General features: G+C 41.0%; 2 protein-coding genes across 2 annotated transcripts; both read left to right on the top strand.

The window, feature by feature from the left end:
* Nucleotides 1–1881: 1881 nt before the first annotated feature.
* On the top strand, nucleotides 1882–13043 carry ltc4s (leukotriene C4 synthase). The gene is made up of 5 exons (XM_014211985.2): nucleotides 1882–2078; nucleotides 2339–2438; nucleotides 8841–8911; nucleotides 9870–9951; nucleotides 10445–13043. The coding sequence occupies exons 1-5, from the start codon at nucleotides 2021–2023 to the stop codon at nucleotides 10611–10613; spliced, it is 480 nt and encodes a 159-aa protein (XP_014067460.2). The 5' UTR covers nucleotides 1882–2020; the 3' UTR covers nucleotides 10614–13043.
* Nucleotides 13044–13322: 279 nt separating this feature from the next.
* LOC106611604 (protein chibby homolog 1) lies at nucleotides 13323–15749 on the top strand. Its single transcript, XM_014211992.2, has 2 exons — nucleotides 13323–14085; nucleotides 15134–15749. The coding sequence occupies exons 1-2, from the start codon at nucleotides 14050–14052 to the stop codon at nucleotides 15689–15691; spliced, it is 594 nt and encodes a 197-aa protein (XP_014067467.1). The 5' UTR covers nucleotides 13323–14049; the 3' UTR covers nucleotides 15692–15749.
* The last annotated feature ends 1370 nt before the right edge of the window (nucleotides 15750–17119 follow it).

Below are 17119 nucleotides of genomic sequence, written 5' to 3' on the forward strand. Positions count from 1 at the left end.
TGAGTGGCTTCCGTCTGGCCACTCTACCATAAAGGCCTGATTGGTGGAGTGCTGCAGAGATGGTTGTCCTTCTGGAAGGTTCTCCACAGTCTATCTCTGGAGCTCTGTCAAAGTGACCATAGGGTTCTTGGTCACCTCCCTGACCAAGGCCCTTCTCCTATGATTGCTCAGTTTGGCCGGACAGCCAGCTCTAGGAAGAGTCTTGGTGGTTCCACACTTCTTCCATTTAAGAATGATGGAAGGCACTGTGATCTTGGGGACCTTCAATGCTGCAGACATTTTTTCGGTATCCTTCCCCAGATATGTGCCTCAACACAATCCTGTCTCGGCGCTCTACGGACAATTCCTTTGACCTCATGACTTGGTTTTTGCTCTGACGTGCACTGTCACCTGTGGGGCCTTATATGGACAGGTGTGTGCCTTTCCAAATCATGTCCAATCAATTGAGTTTACGACATGTGGAAGTTGTAGAAACATCAAGGATGATCAATGTAAACAGGATGCATCTGAGCTCAATTTCGAGTCTCATAGCAAAGGGTCTGAATACTTATGTAAACAAGGTATTTCTGTTTTTTTACTTTAAAACATTTGCAAAAACTTGTTTTCGCTTTGTTTATTATGTGGTATTGTGTGTGTGTGTAGATTGAGGATTTTTATTTTATCAATTTTAGAATAAGGCTGTAACAAAAAGTGGAACAAGTCATAGGGTCTGAATACTTTCTGAATGCACTGTATGTAGACACATGAAACAGCCTGCTCCTGGACCATTGCACTTGCACAACATGCAATCCAATCATATATGGCTACCATGTGCGTCCAATCTTTCAAAAGTTAACTGATTTGGATTTTGGCAATCGGTTAGGATTAATTGTTAATTGGGTTTTTCAAAATTTAAAAATGAGATGCTGATCCTCTGGATAGGAATTCATATTTGGTTGTCTAATCTGAACTTTCAATCAGGATTAAAGGACGTTTTTGCATTTTTCAAAACTCAAGGTAGTGATTAGGATAGGTTTTGAAGCTGAAATTCAGGATTATCTTGATCCCACTTGAAGGGTAGATTCAGGGTGGACTTAGAAAGGTGAAAGGCACTACAACCAAGAAATATCTAACTAAAGTGAAGTTAAAAATATAAATACTTTCTTAGATCTGGAAACAAAATGTTCATTATGTTAAATTGACCGCAGTAGAAGTATGTGGTCAGTTGCTAGGCTACATTTGACAAGTTTCAAATGTGTGTACTTTTAAGTGATAAACAGGCACTTAAAAAAAAATAATAATAATCTAATTACCTTTATTCATGTAGTTTACTCTATCTTTCCCTATGACAGTGTAGAAGTCGTACCATAACCTGTCCGGTCGAGGGCAAGGTGTAGTCCTGTTCAAAGCTCTGAAAAGCTGTATTATGTGATGTTGATATTGTGGTATCTGGATCAGAATGAGACGATTTTATCTTCTGAAAAAGTCTTAACAGCCACATCGATCTGATCCTGGAAAGCTTAAAAGAGGATTACAGAATCCAGATCATTCTGATCCAGAATAAAAGTTTTGAAAGATAAAAAAATACAGTGGGGCAAAAGTATTTAGTCAGCCACCAATTGTGCAAGTTCTCCCACTTTTAAAAAGATGAGAGGCCTGTAATTTTCATCATAGGTACACTTCAACTATGACAGACAAAATGAGAAAAAAAAAATCCAGATAATCACATTGTAGTGATTTTCCAGATTTTTTTTCTTATCATTTTGTCTGTCATCGTTGAAGTGTAGCTATGATGAAAATTACAGGCCTCATCTTTTTAAGTGGGAGAACTTGCACAATTGGTAGCTGACTAAATACTTTTTTGCCCCACTGTAAATTCCATTGCCATAAATGGATAATAAATGACCCTAATGTACAGGCTAATCAAATCAGGAAGTTGCCGCCTCTTCCTCCGCGTTGACACCTATTGTTCTACTCAGTCAGAGAAACAGTTTGCATCTGAACACCACGTTGAAAGGAGAGTCACTTTTAGCTCTAAAATATGCTGGATCAGGTAGTGCTCATTGCAGGAGTAACGGTGATGGGTGTGTTAGAGCAAGGTAAGTTGATAATATTTTCTTTCTATAAAAAGTGCAGTGCTTTTATGATAAACCTGTGGTCATTATCATAGTACAAGTAATTAAGTGAACTTGTTTATATTCAATTTAACATTGTAAATGTTAACCTGTGGCAGAAAATGCACATCTTATCATATCTGATTCTTTGAGTGCTGGTACAATTTCCTTGTCAAGAAGTGTGTGGGGAAATTATTTTTCAGGTTTTTATAGCGTGGCTATTGTGATGTGTGTTTTTGTTGTAGCTTACTTCTCTCTGCAGGTGATATACGCCAGACGCAAGTACTCTGTCTCCCCACCCAGCACCTCAGGACCCCCAGAGTTTGAGAGGGTCTTCAGAGCTCAGTAAGTCTGCTAGATCTGAAATGACAAATGTCTATTAGCAATTAATACTGATTTCTATACTTAATTTACCCAAATATAATTTTAGTATTAAGTTGTTACATTATCATACTGGTGAGACCTGACGTTCGCGATTTCCCCCTGTCTGCAAGCGGGGCCAATAACAATGCCCCTTATTGTCATTGGAATTGAACCAACGAATATGAGTGCTTGAATATTAAAAACAAGTGGAAACAACCAACTCTGTTTCACAGACAATAGATGTAGAGTGTAGGCCTATTTAGTTTATTGTCAAAGGTGTTTGAGGTTCTTAAAGTACTTGAATTTGGCACTCTGAAATTCAAGTACTGGAATACCTTAAATCTGACATTTTTATGAAGTTGGTACATGAAAAGTACTTAAATGAAAATGAGAGGACAAAATTATCAAATATGGTAATATGAAAAATATTAGAAACGTATTTGTCTTGCAAATGAGTTTCCAGGCAGACTACAGAGTTTTATTTCCTCAAGTGTTTTGCGGTCTGGTTGCCAGAAGAGCTCGCTCATTCCAATCACACTGCCACTCAGCCAGCGCCTAATCAGAACTGATTGATTTTAGGCACCGCCAAACACCACATCGACAGCTAAAATGCCGGGCAAATGTATACTGAACAAAACGCAACAGGTAACGTGTTGGTCCCATGTTTCACGAGGTGAAATAAAAGATCCCTGAAATGTTCCATACATACAAAAAGCTTATTTCAAATTTTGTGAACAAATTTCTTTACATCCCTGTTAGTGAGCATTTCTCCTTTGCATAGATAATCAATCTACCTGATAGGTGTGGCATATCAAGATGCTGATTAAACAGCAAGATCATTGCACAGGTGCAGCTCGTGCTGGGGATAATAAAAGGCCACTCTAAAATGTGCTTTTTGTCACACAACACAATGCCACAGATATCTCAAGTTTTGAGGGAGTGTGCAATTGTCATGCTGACTGCAGGAATGTCCACCAGAGCTGTTGCCAGAGAATTTAATCATCATTTCTCTACCATAAGCTGCCTCCAACGTCATTTTAGAACATTTGGCAGTACATCCAAACGGCATCACAACCGCAGACCACGTGTAACCACGCCAGCCCACGACCTCCACATCCGGCTTCTTCACCTGCGGGGTCGTCTAAGAGCAGCCACCCAGACAGCTGATGAAACAGGAGTATTTCTGCCTGTAATAAAGCCATTTTGTGGGGAAAAACAAATTCTGATTGGCTGGGCTCCCAAATGGGTGGGCCTATGCCCTCCCAGGTCCACCCATGGCTACGCCACTGCCAAGTCATGTGAAATCCATAGATTCGGGCCTAAAACATTTATTTCAATTGACTGATTTCCTTATGAACCATAACTCAGTAAAACCGTTAATTGTTCCATGTTGCATTTATATTTTTGTAAAATATAGATTTAAGTCTGCCTGGCAGAATATTGATGTTTTATTAATTTTAAATTTTATTTTACTTCACCTTTATTTAACCAGGTAGGCTAGTTGAGAACAAGTTCTCATCTACAACTGCGACCTGGCCAAGATAAAGCAAAGCAGTGCAACACAAACAACAACAGAGTTACACATGGAATAAACAAACATACAGTCAATAACGCAATAGGAAAAAAAGGCTATATACAGTGTGGGCAAATTAGGTAAGATGAGGGAGGTAAGGCAATAAATAGGCCATAGTGGTGAAATAATTACAATTTAGCAATTAAACACTGGAGTGATAGATGTGCAGAAGATGAATGTGCAAGTAGAGATTCTGGGATGCAAAGGAGAAAAAAAAATGTTTGGGGATGAGGTAGTTGGATGGGCTATTTACTGATGGGCAATGTACAGGTGCAGTGATCTGTGAGCTGCTCTGACAGCTGGTGCTTAAAGTTAGTGAGGGAGATACGAGTCTCCAGCTTCAGTGATTTTTGCAGTTCGTTCAGCAGAGAACTGGAAGGAAAGGTGGCCAAAGAGGAATTGGCTTTGGGGGTGACCAGTGAAATATACCTGCTGGAGCGTGTGCTACAGGTGGATGCTGCTATGGTGACCTCTGAGCTGAGAATGCGGGGCTTTACCTAGCAAAGACTTAGATGACCTGGAGCCAGTGGGTTTGGCGACGAATATGTAGCGAGGGCCAGCCAATGAGAGCATACAGGTCGCAGTGGTGGGTAGTATATGGGGCTTTGGTGACAAAACGGATGGCACTGTGATAGACTGCATCCAATTTGCTGAGTAGAGTGTTGGAGGCTATTTTGTAAATGATATCGCCGAAGTCAAGGATCGGCAGGATAGTCAGTTTTACGAGGGTGTGTTTGGCAGCATGAGTGAAGGATGCTTTGTTGCGAAATAGGAAGCTGATTCTAGATTTCATTTTGGATTGGAGATGCTTCATGTGAGTCTGGAAGGAGAGTTTACAGTCTAGCCAGACACCTAGGTATTTGTAGTTGTCCACGTGTTCAGTCAGAACCGTTCAGAGTAGTGATGCTGGACGGGCGGGCAGGTGCGGGCAGCGATTGGTTGAAAAGCATGCATTTAGTTTTACTTGCATTTAAAAGCAGTTGGAGGCCACGGAAGGAGAGTTGTATGGCATTGAAGCTCATCTGGAGGTTTGTTAACACAGTGTCCAAAGAGGGGCCAGAAGTATACAGAATGCTGTCGTCTGCATAGAGGTGGATCAGAGAATCACCAGCAGCAAGAGCAACATCATTGATGTATACAGAGAAAAGTCGGCCCGAGAATTGAACCCTGTGGCACCCCATAGACTGCCAGAGGTCCAGACAACAGACCCTCCGATTTGACACGCTGAACTCTGTCTGAGAAGTAGTTGGTGAACCAGGCGAGGCAGTCATTTGAGAAACCAAGGCTGTTGAGTTTGCCGATAAGAATGTGGTGATTGACAGTCGAAAGCCTTGGCCAGGTCAATGAATACAGCTGCACAGTATTGTCTCTTATCGATGGTGGTTATATCGTTTAGGACCTTGAGCGTGGCTGAGGCGCACCAATGACCATGGTTTTTGCCAGACTCAGCCAGTGATCTAGTAGAGGGTAAACGTCGTTTACGCACCTTTTTTATTTTGTTAATGATCATTTACCCACTTATTGCGTTCCCAGCTTTGATCAACGCTCAGAAGCCTTCTTGATCTGACAAACACTGTATAGCTAGCTCTGCAAACGAGTGGAATCATGTATGCTCGTTATGTAGGCCGTCATTGTTAATACGAGTACAGCTCCTTAAGGATAGGGGGCATTATTGACAATTTCGGAAAAACAATGTGCCCATATTAAACTGCCTCCTATTCAAACTCAGAAGCTAGGATATGCATATTTGGTTAGAAAACACTCTGAAGTTTCTAAAACCGTTTAAATGGTGTCTGTGAGTATAACAGAACTCATATGGCAAGCAAAAACCTGAGAGAAATCCTACCAGGAAGTGGAAATCTGGATGCATGGGCTCTCTTCAAGTCGTTTCCTATTGAATACACAGTGACGTAGTAATAATTGTGCACTTCCTACGGCTTCCACTAGATGTCGACAGTCTTTACAAAGTTGTTTTAAGCTTCTACGATGAACAGAGCCCGAATGGCAAGGAGGTGAAGTTGTTGAGGCAGGGGGTGACATCACTTCTTGGAGCGCGTTCATGAGGATGGATCCCTCCCGTTCCAAAACCTTTTTCAAGACACAGGAACCGTCCGGTTGAAATATTATTGAATCTTCACTTTCTGAAGGCCCTAAAGCTGAATGTTTTACAACGTTTGACGTTTGAACGAACGTAAATACAACTTTTTTTAAACTTTTCGTCGCGACATCTTCCGCGCGCTTTCTACACTTGGAGTAGCTTACTGAACGCGTGAACAACAAGGAGTTATTTGGACATAAATTATGGACTTTATCGAACAAAACAACATTTGTTGTGGACCTGGGATTCCTGGAAGTGCCTTCTGATGATCATCAAAGGTAAGGGAATATTTCTAATGCAATGTATGATTTTAGATGACTCCAAGATGGCGGCTATCTGTATAGCCTAGTGTATTTTTCTGAGCTCAGTACTCAGATTATTCCAAAGAGTGCTTTCCTCGTGAAGCTTTTTTAAAATCTTCCATAGCGTTTGCATAAAGGCAATGTTCATCTATAATTGTTTGAATGACAGTTTAATTTTTTATCAACGTTTATGACAAGTATTTTTGTAAATTGTAGCGCTGATTCACCGGCAGTATTTGAGGGAAATATTTTCTGAACGTCACGCGCTGATGTAAAATGCTGTTTTTATATATAAATATGAACTTTGTCGAACAAAACATGCATGTATTGTGTAACATGATGTCCTAGGAGTGTCATCTGATGAAGATCGTCAAAGGTTAGTGCTGTGTTTTGGGTATTTGTGATGCATGCTAGTTGCTTGGAAAATGGCTGTGTGGTTATTTGTGTCGATGTACTCTCCTAACATAATCTAATGTTTTGCTTTCGCTGTAAAGCCTTTTTGAAATCGGACAATGTGGTTCGATTCAGGAGAAGTGTATCTACAAAATGGTGTAAAATAGTCCTATGTTTGAGAAACAGAAATTATTAGATTTGGTTTTGAATATGGCGCTGTTGATCCCGGTTACGGGATCCGTGCGGCAAGACTGATTTGCCTAAATAAAGGTTAAATTAAAAAAAGTAAGCCTGCTCCCCCGGATTTGCCTTGATAGCGTCGCATTCATTCACTACTCTGCCCAATGGGAAACTTCGCCACGATATAAACCGAGGTTAAAAATAACTACCTTAGTCCAGACCAGTGTGGGAAAGTAGGAGTGAGACGCCGCTGAGAGTGGGAATGTTTTTAACATCCCTCGACTCTTGCGTGTCAACATACATCCCCCCCCAAACAAAATAACTGACTCTCGGAAAATGAGTGTACAACTTGTAAATAGTCACTGATATTTCAGTCAGTCTAGCTAGTTAGGTAGCTCAAGGACTATGGCTGTTAGCCAGGTAACGTTAGCTAGCGAGCTATGACTAGTTAGTTAGAAGGATGCGGTTGGAAGCTAACGTTGAACGCCGCCTGACCACAGCAGGAGCAGTTGACTGAAATTAAACTAGCTAACTATAATCAAAAGATGGGCTATAAATTCTCATAACAAAATACATATTCTTTATAGCGAGTAGTGAGACAGTGGTGAGTCAGGCGGCAATGGAGGCAAATGAGATGCACATAGGAAGCATTGAAGCAAGCAGGGAGAGAGGTTAGTAGTACTGTGGTTTTATTTAATTTGGCAAGTCAGTTAACACATTTTTATTTACAATGACGGCCTACCAAAAGGCAAAAAGCCTCCTGTGGGGACAGGGGCTAAGATTAAAAATACAGGACAAAACACACATCACGAAAAGAGAACACTACATGGAGACCTAAGACAACACAGCATGGCAACAGCAAAACATGATACATTATTTGGCACAGACAACAGCAAAGGGTAAGAAGGTAGAGAAAATACATAACGCGAAGCTGCCACAATTGTCAGTGCCCGTGGTTGAGTCTGAATGAAGAGATTGAGATCAAACTGTCCAGATTGAGTGTTTGTTCCAGTCGCTAGCTGCAGCGTGCTGAAGACGAGCGACACAGGGAAGTGTGTGCTTTGGGGACCTTTAACAGAAAGGGTCCCATGTGGGGTCCTCTAAAATTTAAATATGATTCCCTGAGAGAATATTTGATCTTATCAAACACATGAACTTGTTTCTCTTCAAATGGGTATAGAATACATCATTTTAGAGTCAATTAAGGGCCTTTTATGCTGTCGGAATTCATTTCCATGTCATGTGTTGGGACAGCCTGTGGGACCTAAAATGTAGTGAAATATAAAGACAATTTAATATGTACACTGAAAAAAATATAATCGCAACATGCAACAATTTCAAAGATTTTACTAAGTTACAGTTCATATAAGGAAATCAGTCAACATCATCAGTACTGACTTACCATCATGTATGTAGTGAAACACGTATTGTTGAGTAGAACTTGTAAGGTGGTGATGAATAGTAAAAATAAAAAATCAGGAGGTTGTGGCCATGATGCCATCTGGTGGCGACTAGAAACTATTGCATGGGAGGAGCTATTACAACTTGATGGTCCTTGAAAATAAATATTAGTACTTGAACGGCCTTGAATTTGACTTGCCACGGTCTGTATGAACCCTGGAATATTTACCCAAATACATTGCAAGATAATTTGCTCAAGAAAAATGTTATAGTCAGAAATGGCATGCCCAAAAGCCACCGAATTGCCCCTAGGTCAAGAAAAGTGGATTTAATTTTTGCCTAAAAGCCACCGCATTTGTAGAATTGCCCAAATGTGCTTGCTATGTATTTTTCAATGATTCTTGGCTCTTGGATGGATTTTTGTTTTGTTTCTTTAGAGCCAACTGCTCTGAATATTTCCCGATCTTCATCATCATCCTATGGGTGTCTGGACTCTTCTTCAGCCAAGGTAGGCACCCAAAATAAATTCTCTGCTGCCTCAGTGCACCCACAGAGCCCCATGCATTTTCTTACAATTTCACTGAATGTTTGTGTTGTGACTTCCTCTTTGAGTGAAATTGACTCCCATTGAGGAAATGAAAAGAAGATTTTATGTTTTATGACAGGCAGAGATGGGCAAAATATATATTTTTCCAAGATACTCTAATGATACCAATGTATCAAAAATAAAGAGCTAAATAATTTTGTATTGGATCTAGATTAAAATACAGGTATTTTGTATATTTTAACATTTTCTAACATGCCTTCACTGCAACAACATTCTCAGTAATGGGGGAAAAAACTGACTTGCTATCACTGTGATATTTGGTTGTTTATCTACCTTAGTTGAATGCACTGACTAAGTCGCTCTGGATAAGAGTGTCTGCTAAATGAACAAACTGTAAATGTAAAAATGAACAATTGCAAAGCACACTGGGTATTATTATTGGCCTTGTTTTGGGGGAGGAGCTCATGAGAATAATACCAAACATGCTTTGCAGGTGTTCATTTTAACATTTACATTTGTCATTTAGCAGACACCCTTATCACACCATAGTGCAATTAGACTTCTGATACCAATCTATAGCCATTGATTCTTGAAGAGTATAACTTATAAATGTCTCATGAGTTTAGTTTAACTGTCTTACTCCATCACAACCCAATAATATAAGCTTATTTTACTCCATTGTTTGAAGTATGTAAACAAACACTGTATAGCTTCAAAATATGATTAAAACTTTTGTTTTGATATCATGGTTGGTCAGTCCTTGCATCAATAGCTCCATATATGAATTTGAGTGGTTTCTCCTGCCCCATCACTCAGCTGTTTACTGAAAGAAGTGGCGGAGTGACCGCTTTGTTGTTTAAATCCCAGATTTCCCTTTTAACTGCTAAATTATGACAACATTTTTCTCTTCGTCACCTAGGTCTGTCAGCACTATGTGGACTCCTATACCTGTACGGGCGCTACCAGTACTTCAGGGGCTATGCTAAAATGGCACACGGACGGTAATGACCTATCGGTCTGTCCCTCGGGGCCTGTTCCTATAATTATGCCGCATTCCTTGGCATTGCAGATCATCGTTCTGTTCCTTGGAATTACATGTCTGGCGTATTAGATCATTGATTCTCAAGAAAGAGAGTAAGGAGTGATTTCATTTTGAAGTATAGAATCAGAATCAGTGTTCCCTCGTAATAAATAGCAGCAGGTGCCTTCTACATGTGGATACCAGAGCCTTCTTTTTGCAGAGTTGTCAAAATGGGGTGGTCTGTTTTCTATTATCTGGAGGCTTGAACAATTCCTCAACTGTCACTTTCCCTGTATCTTTCCCATAGGAAGTTTTTTTAGAAAAGTTGAATCTCATATTCTGTCCAAATGTAATTTTGTCGTGTTAAGTCAATGTACTCCAAACCAACAATATTAAGTCATTGTTTCTGAATAATGCATTGCTGAGAATTAAATTCTCTCTCTTGCTCTCACCCCTCTTTCTCTCCTTCCCAGACTAGCCCCTCTGTATTTCTGTGCCAAGGTTCTGTGGGTTCTGATCGGGTTTTCCGCCCTGGGGATTCTGGGTTCTATGTGTCGGTTCTACCTGGATCTGGACCTGAAGCAGCTCGCCAGTTCTATCCTGGACCTGATTGAGGAGGAGGGGGGGGACTGTAAGGGATGAGCAGGAGGAGAAGAGATTAAAGGAGAGATGATGGGATACACTAACAACTGCAGACAAGCTACCTTCATTGCCAAATCAAGACTACTAAATGGAATTGTTGATTGAAGTAGGGAAAGATGTGTTCCAACCTTGAGCTGCAGTTTTGAAATGATAGTTATGTCCGGTCTAGGCCTATTGTAGGCTATTTTACGAACTGCTTGTGTGCCATTTAGATTGAGGTTACAGTCCCCTTAAACCAAGGCATGTTTCAGACTGAAATATGGAACAAAAACATTGTTTTGATGAAAGCAAACAGGGTAGGCCTATTCATTAATTAGTAAAGTTAGCTTAATCTTTTCCAAAAACCTGCATACCAAGTGTAAGCTCATATCAAACACAGCCAAAAGAAACACCTGCCAAATGTGAGTACCTAATAGTTAAGAAGGGAATCATTTAAGCTTTAATGCTGTTAACTGTGTGTCTCAACTCATATTAAAACGGGAGCGAACAGTGATATTGATTAGAAAGAAGCACCTGTTTGGGTAGCGTGAGTCGCAGCTCAAATTGCCCCCAGTCCTTCATTTAGCAAATCACCTTGCAACTCCAGTAGGCCTAAGTGTTTTTCAGTTTAGACAGAGAATATAGGCCTAAACATTTTATTTAGTTGTCCAGTGTGCTGACTGACTAGTGTGCTAGCTAGCCTGTGTGTTTAGTGTCATTAATTGCCATAAGAAAAAGGCTTGTGGAAAAAGCAACTCCCTTGCTATCATTATTGCCAAAAAATTAAATGTTATCTTACTTCACTTGTCTACTATTCGGCTACTGTAGAAGGTTAAAAGTATATAAATAATCCACATTTGTGAATTCCAACTCTGTTCAAGCAAGGGAACTTCCTTACAAAATTAGCAAGCAATTTGGTAAAACCCGAGAGAAAAAAAGGGGTTAGACTGTTATAAGTGTGCTGATGCATCCAAACGATGTTAAAGCCCCATGTTTATTTTATTTAGAAATTATTTTATGTCTAAATCTGTTTGTTTATTGAAAATAACTCAAATTCAAAATATATTATTTCACCGAGCGTCCTTTTGCCATTGGAATGCTCAGTCTGATCTTGTGGGTGTGTTGATACAAATGTAAATATATTTACATATTCAGCCCTGATTGGTGGATAGAATCGTCTAGACCAGGGATGGGCAACTGGCGGCCCAGCCCTCCCTTTGTAGGCCCGCGGACCAATTTCCAAAGACCAAAGAAAATATTGTTGCGATCTAAACTTGCAGTAATCATGGTCGAATTACCAAACATTTCTCTCCACTCTATTGCAAAATGTGTAGCATTGCAGTAAGTTAGCTGTAAAACTGCACATTTTTCTCTCTGCCCCATGGCAAAATGAGTAGAATTGCATGAAATGATTTATAAAATTGCTAAATCTTCTCTCTGCTCCATTACAAAATGTGTAGATTTTTAGCAAACTTGCCTTAAAACTGCAAATGTTGCTTAGGGCCTCCAAAAGCCTAGGGTCTGCTCTAACTGCATGTGTGGGTATGCAGACCCACGAGCCAATACGGCCTCCCATGATGAGTTCAGATTTTTTGTGGCCCTCACCCCCATCAACGTTGCCCATCCCTGGTCTAGACTCTAGAGCCTACCCCGTGTACCCCTTCAAAGTAGGAGGATACATATGCAAATAAAAAATGATTGGTCAGAATAATCAGATTCTGATGTCATTATCTGGACCAAAAATGCCATCTCACCTAAAGAAAGGTACTTTACATTTTAATGATTAAATGGCCCAAATTTTGTGCATGTTAACTGACAATTTTATTTGGGGTAAGTAAAACATGACCTCTTTTTGGCCAATGGACAAAAGGCCCAATGTAGCTGTTTTTATATCAATATCAAAAATATCTGCATAACAATTTAAACCTTACAGTAATAGTTTTCCATTAAAATTGACCAAAATAGCTTTTTAGCAAAAATAAAATTTTTCTAGCAAGAATTATTTCTCTGTCTAACTTGGAGTGGTCTTAGTGGGGAGGAGAATTTAAAGTAGCTGTTATTAGCAGCGAGGTTTGGAACGCTGTTATTGGTCTGTTAACCAACTATTAGCCTGGTGATGTCAAGCCCAAACTAAAACCCATTCAAACATGCTGATTAGAAGGTCCTGTGTGGATAGTTGCTTGTTGAAAATACAGGAAATATCAGGAAATAACTGACTCATTTTTTCACAAGTTTAATCAGCTGTTGTACAATATGATATAAAACACAGGGAAAAACTGATTTTTCATTGCACTGGGCCTAATGTCAACACAAGTATATTGTGTGAAATGGTTTTTGGAATCCCCTGTTTTCCATTGGTGATTTAGTTTCTGTTGTATGGCCCAGTGATCTGTGCTGGATCTTAGTGTTAAACATCAAGAAATAAAAAACATTTGGATTACTGTTATTTGATATCTGCTCATTTGTACATTTTTATTTGAATGTAATCTTTGGTGAAATGTTCATTTGTACTGAAATTGTATCTTCATAAGTAAAGCAACTAACTTTGTGAATGTTAAACATTAGTTATTCTATTTGTATTGAAGTTCGGTAGAAATTTGAAATAATTTGAGACCTATGCACATATGGGGACACTGTTTGGGCTCCCCAAATCCTTCAGCTTTACCAGTTTGTCGTTTGGAGAAAATCTGATCATTTTAGGAAAAGACATACACAGAGAGAACAGCATATGGTAGCTTTAAAGATAAAAAAAAATATTGCTTATTTCTGGTGGTTCTGTCCCACATATTTGCAGTTGGACTGGCAGGTCACCTGTTTTTGGTTTGGCAAGCTGGCTAATTGTTTCTGGGTTTTCAAATGATGCATCGACACTGGACCAGCTTTTTTGTTATACCTGTCTGCTGGTTCCTGATCTTTTTGAAAACATCAGTTGAAGAGTCCCCTGAAGCTTGAGAGGATTGGAAGATGCAGTGCTGAGGCAGAGGGCTCGTAGTAAGGACGGCTGGCTACTACTCTGAACTGTGGGTGAGCTTTCAGGCGCACAGAGCTGATGTATGGTGCCATACATTGTGAAGGAGAAGAAGTCCAGTAGCTGAACCATCATCCTTCCTCTGATCAAGCCATGAACTATCCCTCCATCTTTGGAAGATGCAAGCGCAAAGATTTGGCCTCTATTGGTTGACCTAACTATAGCTAGGCTACTCATGATGTATTTCTTGTTTTTTTTGCCTTTGAAGCGCTTTGAGATTGCTATGAAAATAATTATACATATGTAATTTATGATTATTACTATCCCGGAGTCTTACTGTACACTGGAATGATTCTAAATGTCATTGTCCTCCAACATTTCCATGCTGTTGCTATGGTAATGTGCAAAGATTCCATACCATAACAGAATAATGAGTAATATTTATAAAGTTATTTTCTCAAACCCAAGGCGCTACACACCTTGAGAAGCATGAAAAGTATCAGAGAGGAGTGGCAGGAGGAGTGGGTAAGTTAATGATTAAGTCTTCATCTCCATCTGTAATATATATATATTTTTTTATAAAATAAAAACAATTCTGTTCCCCAATTTTGATCTTGTCTCATTGCTGCAACTCCCCAACGTGCTCGGGAGGCGAAGGTCGAGTCAAGCGTCCTCCGAATTATGACTCGCCAAACCGCGCTTCTTAACACCCGCCCGCTTAAACCGAAAGCCAGCCGCACCGATGTGTCGGAGGAAACACTGTTCAACTGACGAACGAGGTCAGCCTGCAGGCGCCCTGCTTGCCACAAGGAGTCGCTAGAGCGCCATGAGCCAAGTGAAGCCCCCCCCCGGCCAAAGCATCCCCCAACCCTGACGACGCTGGGCCAATTGTGCACCACCCCTATGGTACTCCCGATCAGGGCCGGTTGTGATGCAGCCCGGGATCGAACCCTGGTCTGTAGTGACGCCTCTAGCACTGCGATGCAGCGTATTCTTCTGGAGGTGTTTTAAACCTATTAATCAGATCAGGGCTGACCAACTCTCTTCGAGAGATACTATATGTGCAGGTTTTCTTTGTTGCAAATAAATGTAACTAATCTATGTGGATGTTTAGAAGAGGTCCTGGTCCTGTCATCATGGAGCCTTAACAGGACGGTAGGAAAGGCTTGGTTGTTGATTGTGCTCTGAATGGAAGTGGAGGGTCAAATGAGGTGCTTCTACATTCAGTTGAATGTATCCCAGAGGGGGAACCCTTAACTGGACACCACAGGTTTATATATTGAGGGGTTGTTTGACTGTTTATACAAACTTTTTGGTGGAATGATTTTTTTTTTTAATTTGTGAATTTATGCAACATACTGTACATAATGTATGGTCAGGTGTTTTTAAAGCAGGGTTGAAACAAAAGCCTGCACACCCTCGAAAGGAATGTTGGCTATCCCTGTCTTAGATGTTTAGGGACTATGGAAACACTGTTTTCAGTTCTCTTCTGCACTAAATGAATGTTGTGCAATGCATCATGCCTGCATTAGTGTAAAACATTCCCAGAAAAATGTATTAAATGATTCACCAGGGCAGGAGCAAACCCGGCGCAGGAACCCGAGGTGAGCCAGAGCGCCGCCCCAAGATGTCCATATTCAGAGAGATGTGGGATAAACTGGGGACCCCGTCGACGGCCCTCTCCCCAGGCAACTGGAACCCCAAACTCCCTCCCGCCAGGCTCGACGCCTCCCTTTCTTCCCTTTACTACCTTGACTTCAACTCCCATGAAACCGAGCTGGGGCCCGATTACGCCCCCCTGGCCCTCACCCTGGGGGGCCACAGCCTCATCTTCCAGGAGGGCCAGTGGCTGTTGCAGCAGAGGCCCCAAGGGGCCAAGGGCCGGAGTCCAAAGGCAGGGGACCGAACCCGCATCCACCGCCTGAAGAATAAGAACCGGGAGTTACAGGAGGAGAATAATGCCCTGAAGATCCGGGTGGAACTGCTGATGGACATGCTGGCAGAGACCACAGCCCAGCTACAGGGCTCTGATCCTGGGGAGGGGGGAAGCCAGGACAGCCTAGCAGTACCACAAACACCTCAGTTGAAAAGGGCAAGCTTCCAGATTGGGTCTACTAAAAGAAAGTCCTAAAACGGCATGATAACAGTGGGACTGTGTGAAGTGGATGAAATGGTTCCTGCTGGACGAATAAACGGAGGTTGACTGTCATCTGTTTCATTGGTCTTGGTGTTTTTTTTTTGAATGATAAGTATTTGACTGGCTATTCTAGCCTGTGCTACAGCAAGTGTGTTGGCGTTAGGGCAGCTTTATACCACTGCTGATGCATAGTTGTCTGCTGAGTGCTTTCGGGTGTGTGGTGGAGTGATGGGAAATGAGGCTGGAGACACCATGTTTTTCGCTTTCAGTTTTCTGACACAGATCCTTAGCCAGGATGTGCTATGTAAAAAATTGAGATCCCGCTAACTTTTTAGTTGGACGGTGCAACGAAAATGTAGTGCATCTCATATCTTTCCATTTTGATTTGCCCCAATGCATGGCTGTCATTGAACACCATTGGTTTGACTGAGTTTTGGATGTGTCATTTCGATCGGTTTGGAAGCACCTTTAGTCTTGTTGTGTACTGGTTTGTCCAGGAACAGTATGGTGTACAGATGCTGTGGTGGTTACACACCATAACTGATGTCACATTAGCTCTTATTTTCCCTTAGAACTGTGGGTAAAAAGACGTCTGTGCCAATGAACTTCCTGTCTGAAATGAAGCTTTTCCACACAGTGTTCCACAGCTGACACACACGCACATTCTAAACATCATGATCTAATTTACAAGTATTGTATTGATGTTAAGCAGCAGAATTAATTTCTCATTGATACTGTATGTGTATCACACTTAACCTATTGATACCCTGTTGATAGTTTTGCAAAATTCCAATGGGCAGCTTTCAAGGTTCAATCGAGTCTATGTAACTACAGCTTATAGACCCAGGTGGACCCGACCACGGCTCTGCATAGCCTTATAGCGTATTTACTTTACACTAATAAGGTGAATTTATTGAATTGTAGAAGGCCTAGCCAACATATAAAGACATATTAGTTAACCAGAAGAGCAACTTCGCTGACAAACAGTCTTTGGTCACTCGGGTCCGTCTGTGTCCCCCTTGAAGAAAAAAAAGAAAAAAAGATTCTGCTTCGGCACTCATTGTCATCAGGTCCGTTCGTGTCCGGGCCCAGATTCTTGGACCGGGGGAAGACCTACATTGCATCCCCAAAAGACCAGTAATCCCCCCCCCCCCTCAAACAACTGGGATGCATCTGCAGAAAGATATTAAATCGGAGAGAAGAAAAAGAGAGGAAACGTTTGTATCCTGTGCCAGCATGGAGATAATCTGTGGCACGATCCTCTGAAGTCCTGTGAGCTGTTCGCAGTAAACTGTGGATGAGCTATTGGTTCCTGATATTCCCTCAACTGCTCTTAGTGAAGGAATTGCTTATAAAATCCAGATAAAACACGAGGTTGACTGACGAAGAAATAATCAGTTCTGGTAGAGACTTGGACATTTA

The sequence above is a fragment of the Salmo salar genome, chromosome ssa09 (assembly GCF_905237065.1).
Source record: "Salmo salar chromosome ssa09, Ssal_v3.1, whole genome shotgun sequence".
In the NCBI taxonomy this organism is placed as follows: domain Eukaryota; kingdom Metazoa; phylum Chordata; class Actinopteri; order Salmoniformes; family Salmonidae; genus Salmo; species Salmo salar.

Excerpts from the sequence above, each read along its gene's own strand:
- ltc4s (XM_014211985.2), top strand. The coding sequence starts at position 2,021 with ATGCTGGATCAGGTAGTGCTCATTGCAGGAGTAACGGTGATGGGTGTG. Across the intron at positions 2,079-2,338 it reads GATGGGTGTGTTAGAGCAAG|CTTACTTCTCTCTGCAGGTG; the intron begins GTAAGTTGATAA and ends TTTTTGTTGTAG. Across the intron at positions 8,912-9,869 it reads TGGACTCTTCTTCAGCCAAG|GTCTGTCAGCACTATGTGGA; the intron begins GTAGGCACCCAA and ends TTCGTCACCTAG.
- LOC106611604 (XM_014211992.2), top strand. The coding sequence starts at position 14,050 with ATGAAAAGTATCAGAGAGGAGTGGCAGGAGGAGTGG. Across the intron at positions 14,086-15,133 it reads AGGAGTGGCAGGAGGAGTGG|GGCAGGAGCAAACCCGGCGC; the intron begins GTAAGTTAATGA and ends ATGATTCACCAG.